This window comes from Arachis ipaensis, chromosome B03, assembly GCF_000816755.2.
Source record: "Arachis ipaensis cultivar K30076 chromosome B03, Araip1.1, whole genome shotgun sequence".
Lineage (NCBI taxonomy): Eukaryota > Viridiplantae > Streptophyta > Magnoliopsida > Fabales > Fabaceae > Arachis > Arachis ipaensis.
The window spans coordinates 15,372,368-15,379,084 of NC_029787.2; the positions used below are offsets into that span (position 1 = coordinate 15,372,368).

The following is a 6,717-nucleotide window of genomic DNA, read 5'->3' on the forward strand; positions in this document are numbered from 1 at the left end:
ACTTAATTTTATTTATTATGATTTAAAATATTGGTTATTAAATATTTCATCACATTCAAATTAGAAGGAGATACGTTCATTATCATTGCAACATGAATTACGGAAACTGATTCAATTAGCTTCCGTCTCTTCACCCTCCTTCCCTCTCCAAATGCCTAAAACATGATAAATCAAGAAATAGATTCAGAACCATCCAATTTACAAAGAAAAGAAACATCCTAATGCCTAACATTAGGGGTGTAAGTTACCGAATCGGACCGAAAATTATCGCAGAACCGAACCGAATTCTACAACAACCGATTAAAAAAACCGAAAAAATCGGTTTTTTTTGTTTTTTCGAATTAAACCGATCGGTTCGGTTCGGTTTTCGGTTGTCTTTGCTAAAACCGAACCGAACCGAACCGAACCGAAGAATGAGGGTTCAGTGGAGTGTGATTTTACTAAGTTGCCCTTTAACCTAGGTATAAAAGGGCAACTCAGCCACATAACCTAGCTTTCTTCTTCCCCTTTTACGCCGCGAACCCTATACCTACTACCCAGTACCCAGTCTGCCAGTCACCCACACTCCTCTCTCCCATTCTTCGAAGAAGGTTCCACCTCCGACCTCCATGCTTGAGAGAAGGAGAGGCTGAGGGAGACAGAGAACTCGGCAGTCGTCGCTCGAAGCCTCGAAATCGTTCATTCATCGCCGTCGAAGGGTTGCCGTCGCAGGGTCGCCGCCGCAACAAAGCCAAAGCCGAGCAGCACTCCAACGTCCAACCAGTCCATCGCCGAGCAGCAATCCAGTCGCCGAGCAAGACTCCAGTGGCCGAGCCGCCGAACAACCAGTCCCTCTCCTGCAAAAACCCAAAACGCAACAGAACGATGTCTTCGTCGGATGTTAGATTTTGTGCTTGGTTATAATTTTTTTTATAGTAATTAAGTAATTAATGTATATATTGTCAACAAAATCCTAGTCTGCAATATTTTCAGTGATATTGATACTTGATTTAGTGGGATTTTCAGTGATATTTGTACTGTTATGTGAGTTTCTGATTGTATGTTAAGTGAATTGGAAGACTTATTTAAAATATACGTAGTTAATGAACAGAAAAAATGAAGTTCTGGAGTTGTTAGATATGAAAAAAACTTTGCAACTTTTGTTTTTTAGTTAATGTTGCTGTGTTGTTTTTGTTAATTACTAATGAGTCTCTTTGATTGCTCTTTCTTGTTCTTGTGATACTGATCATTGCTGAAGCCTTAGAAAAATTTATGTAACAGTAACTCCTTGTTGAACAACACAAAAATTACTTCGAATCCTCAATTTTTTTAATAAAAAATACTTCCAATCCCCTGGTTAGGGCATTTTTTTACTACTTTGAACTTCCTAGGGATCCCATAAAAAGAATTTCAACTTTACAAGTCAACAGAAGCCAATCACAGAGAAAGGATATGGACAATTAAGCTATAAAACACCATGAAATTTAATATGCACATGTACTAAGCCAATTAAATCTAATTCCGTACAGACATCAACAGCCATTAATCAAATTGGTTTTGCCTTACTTTACAAGCTTTGCACTAAATGCATATGATAATTCAAACTGATGGCCATTCAATGTTCAATATATCAGTGTTTACTGTATGCTTGGACAGGAATTAGGATAGAAAATTCTTGTTCTGGTGGAAGGTATTGGTTTATTTTATATAGAGGTTGTCTGCACCTTTTTCATAGAAGTCTAGTTTCATCTTTGTTTATTAATGAACATGCTTACTTTGACTTCAGTATTGTTATCAACCAAATTTATTTTCTTTGTTAATATATAATTAATTGTTGATGTTGTGCTTGATTTAAATTCTATTTGTGCTTGATTTTTAGTGATATTGTGCTTAATCTCATTTTCTCTCGAATTCTGGTTGAATGTTTATCAAATCAAGTTCTTGTATCTCATTTCCACACTAATATTGATACCAAAAATCACTGACAGTGAAATATGCAACCAATAATAAATGCAATTCTTTGAGCAGTCAGATTAGAGAACTTGTTAAGATCATGATGCTAGATTCTGCAGATTACTTATGAAATTGATGCTCTAATACATAGAAGTGGATTGCTTAATTGACTTTGCAAAGGTCAATTTATAATATAGTGTATAAGTGTATATGTTTGTGCCGGTTCTACACTAATTGCCCCTTTGATTTTAGTTTAAGACTTTGAAATATGGCTACATGTTTGGTGCTATTCATGAGTTAAAAATGCTAATTTTTCTTTGTTCTGTTTATATATATGTAGCCAACAAGCAATGAGGTGCTCAATGAGCAGACGCCTGAAGTTGGGGGTGAAATTGTTGAGTCCGTGGTGCGTTCTTCAACGGACAGCGGCATGCTTACCAAACCCCCGCCCCATCCTAGATCAAAGAAGAGGAAGGTTGATTCAACTAATGTGGGTGCAACTCCGGGAGCAACTCCTACAAATCCAGCTCCAAGCACTATGGAAACTGATGAAGAGGATGGCAAGGATGAAGCTAATGAAGGTAACAGAAAACCTTCTAGACCTAGATCTTGGACTTGGGAACACTTTACAAAGGATCCTAAGTCCAAGCCATCATATCCTAGGGCTAAATGTAATTGGTGTGGTGCATCATATGCATGTGACTCTCATAGAAATGGTACAACTAATATGCGTTATCATTTGTTGAACCAATGTAAAAAATTTCCTAGGGACTCGGGTGACCCTAGTCAAACAATCCTTACCTTCCAACAAAAAAAAGAGGGTGAAGGGGTATTTACTGCAGTTACTTTTGATGCTGAAATGTGTAGAAAAACCCTTGCTAGGATGATAATTGTTGATGAGCTACTGTTCAAGTTTGTTGAGGGGGAGGGATTCAGATTCTATATGAGTATTGTGCAACCTAGATTTCCACTTTCGGAAAGGATTACTGTTGCTAAGGATTGTTGGAACCTTTACATTAGTGAGAAGAATAGGTTGAAAACTGTGTTCAAACAACAGAATCAATCTGTTTGTTTAACTACTGATTGTTGGACTTCTGTGCAAAATCTGAATTATATGTGTCTCACTACTCATTACATTGATCATGATTGGAAATTGCAAAAGAGGATTATCAATTTTTGTCTTATTAAAAACCACAAGGGAGAAACAATTGGTAGAAAAATTGAGAGATGTCTTTTGGGGTGGGGGATATCTAGAGTGTTTACAATTACTGTTGTTAACGCTAGTTCTAATGATACTGCAATATCTTATCTAAGAACTAGAATGGAGGATTGGAATTTACATCCTTTGAAAGGAGAGCATTTGCATGTTAGGTGTTGTGCACATATTCTTAATCTTGTTGTTAATGATGGATTGAAAGAGATGGATGAATCTATTAGCAAGATAAGAAATGCTATTAGATATGTGCGTGCTTCCCCTAGTCGTATGAATAGGTTCAAAAATTTCATTAAGGAAGCTAGGATACAAGACAAGTGTACTGTTCAACTCGATGTTCCCCACCATGCTTGAAAGTGGTTTGAAGTTTCAAAAGGTGTTCAAGAGGCTAGGGGAGAGAGAGATACAGAATATGCTCTAATGCAAGGTGGGATTCCGATGAATATTGATTGGGACAATGCAAAACATTTTATGGAATTCTTGAAAATTTTTCATGATGTTATAAAGAGTGTGTCTGGTAGTTTGCTTGTGACTTCTTCTCAATATTTTCATGAGTTTTGTAAGATCTTGCGAGTGTTTAAGTCTTCTTGTGGTAGTCGAGATCCATTACTTGGGAGTATGGCTGAGAGGATGAAGCTTAAGTATGACAAGTACTGGGGTAACATAAAAAAGGTCAATAAGATGATTTTTATTGCTGTGGTTCTTGATCCTAGATACAAGTTGAAGTTTGTGAACTTTAGCTTTGAAAAGCTATATGATAAGGATGATGCTGATTTTTTGGGTGCAAAAGTGAAAGAGACCTTCTCCAAGATGTTTGAATGCTATGTGAATTCAAATAATGGGGGTAGATCTTTTACTTCAACAACAATGGATGGTGCATCAGATGTGGGAGTACCTGATGGCGACATGGCTGGTGATTTTTTCAAGGAGGTGCATTTTCATGAGATCATCAACAAAAATGAGGTGGATTTGTATTTGATGGATGGTTTAGAGAAGCCTCATGATCAAAATACTTTTGATATATTGAATTGGTGGAAGGTAAATTCTAGCAAGTATCCTATTTTATCCCAAATAGCTAGAGATGTCTTAGCAATGCCGGTCTCGACTATTGCTTCAGAATCCGCTTTTAGCACTGGTGGAAGAGTGCTTAACAACTATAGGAGTTCTTTAACTCCAAAGACAGTTGAGGCATTGATATGCACACAAAATTGGCTTCGTGCTTCTCCAATGACAACTGATTTTGAGGAGCTTATTGAAGAGTTTGAGAAACTTGAATTAGGTATGTAAAAAAGAAATTTGTAGTTCCTTTTATGGTTTATGTTTATAATTTATAATCTATATTGATTTTTTTGTTTTATTTTTGTAGAAATTGCACCAACCGGAGAAGATGATGATGAGTCTGGTGTGGATTCAGATTAAGTATGGTGGCTGTTTAGTTTTTATTTGTTACAAAGTGACTGTTTCAGTTTAAACTTTAAAGTGTGTTTATTTTTGTTGTTTTGCTAGACATTTTTAGTTGTCTTTATTTTATGTTTAATTAAGTTGAATTTGTATTGAATTTGGATGTGATATACTCTTGTTATTCTAGTTTATTGAAGGTTTTAAACTTTATTTTATGATAATTTTAATTCTGATCAATACGTGTAAAAAAAACCGAAAAAACCAACCGAACCAAACCGTAGTTGGTTCGGTTCGGTTGATCAAACCGCAGCCAACCGATTGGTTGGTATTATTAGAGGACCGATCAGGTCGGTTCGGTTGGTTTTCGGTCCAAAACCGAACCAAACCGAACCGATTACACCCCTACCTAGCATAAACACCATCCACGTAGAGATTTTGAATTCACCCAGAGACATTTGACTGATTTTTTGCTGGAACCATCTTGGTTCCCTAGCATTATTGAAAAAATAAAAATAAAATGGTCCATTTTCACACTTGAAACCTATAAAAAGAAAGCAAAATTTTTATTCATTTTATATTGAATAAATAGTCATTTTTTATCATAAAAAATTCAAATATTGATAAAACTCACAATGAAAAATTGAAACTAATGTTATACACATATAAGATAAATTTTATTTGACAAAAATAACTAATTATTAAATTTTTATTAATGATTCCGTAAATATCCCTCTTATTTTTCTTCATTTCTTTTCACATTCGACACTTTCCAAACCCAAAATATCTTATCCCTTTCTTTTCACAAAATCTATCTCTTCTTTCTCTTCTTCTATAGATTTTACTAATCTTCTCTTTCTCAAACTTCTCCCTTTCTCCTTATATCTGACTCTCTTTCTCTTTTTTCGCTTTTTTCCTTTTTTTCTTCTTCCCTTGAAAGCTCTACTGCAGACCACAAGCTCCAAAACAGAGTTAATAGACCTACTTTGAGCTCAGATTATAAGGAAGACTTTCTCAGCGATGACGCTAAGGATTTCGACATGGAATTCACCAGACCCATTCTTAGGCATGGCAACGGGTACCCACAGGGGCGGGACATGCCCCTGCTCTCACCCTCCGCCTCCATATTCATTTCATGTCTCTGTAACGGAGATTTTGTATCCGTGGAGGTCGGAGACTCCACGGATATTTGCAAATTTTTTAAAAATTAAAAAATACAAAAAAACATATCAAATATCATGTTCATAATCTCCAAAGATATTAACAACATATTCATAGTTTTCAAAGACATTAACAACAACAAATATAATAAAAAATCTGCTAGTGGCAATCACTTCTCTAATATGGTATATATAATATAAGCAATACATACAATGAAGATTCACTTGTGGCAGTGGCATATGTGGTTTTTATCCAGTCTATATGTGGAGAAATATATACAATGAAGATTCATTTGTCGCGCATGTCACTTTATGAAAGAGCTTCAAAAAGATACTCCTACAGTGATCCACATCCTACTGGTCTACGTGTAGAACGCCCTAGACTACATTCGATTTGTAATAAAATCGTCTAATTTTTTAACCACCATTGACCGGGTTAATTATAAGTAAGTCCGATCCTAATAGTGAACTAAACCAAATAGGATACCAATTCATCAATTTTTTGGTCGAATCGGCCGTCTAATCTAATTCTAATAACTATGACTTAAAGAACTTGATTCTAGTTTTTTCACTATAGATGAACCTTTGTTTCACAGTGAATGGTGAAAGTAGTAGCGAAAGAGAGAGAGGCAGTTACTTTTGTTGTCATCGAGCCAAAAAATGGGAGAAACTTTTTTTCTTTATTTTTGCTGGAATGGAGCACAAAAACGAGTGAAATTTTTTCTCATTTTTGCAGACACCAAGTGAAAAAAATACACCATTTTATTATTTTTTTTAACTACAAGAATAAGGCCGATTAACAACTACAAAAATAGTCAAAAAATCATTGTTAATCTGACGCAAAATATAATTTGTGATGGATTAGCTACTACCTAGCAATCAATGCTTTCCTCGCTAATTACAATTTGCAGAAACACAGCAGTCGCTAATTCATCGGAAAGATTTTTAGTGACCGAATAGATAGTCACAAATCCATTGCTAAATCATCATAGGCTAATTCCATAGAACAAATGG

General features: G+C 35.4%; 1 protein-coding gene across 1 annotated transcript in view; it reads left to right on the top strand.

Annotated features, from left to right (window-relative positions):
* LOC110269390 (zinc finger BED domain-containing protein RICESLEEPER 1-like) overlaps positions 1-4,194 on the top strand; it is a 4,726-nt gene extending 532 nt beyond the window's left edge. Inside the window, exons 2-5 of the mRNA XM_021117184.1 lie at positions 462-879; positions 2,273-3,394; positions 3,503-4,058; positions 4,184-4,194. Of these exons, the coding sequence (XP_020972843.1) occupies positions 462-879; positions 2,273-3,394; positions 3,503-4,058; positions 4,184-4,194 (2,107 nt within the window). The remainder of the gene's footprint in view (positions 1-461; positions 880-2,272; positions 3,395-3,502; positions 4,059-4,183) is intronic.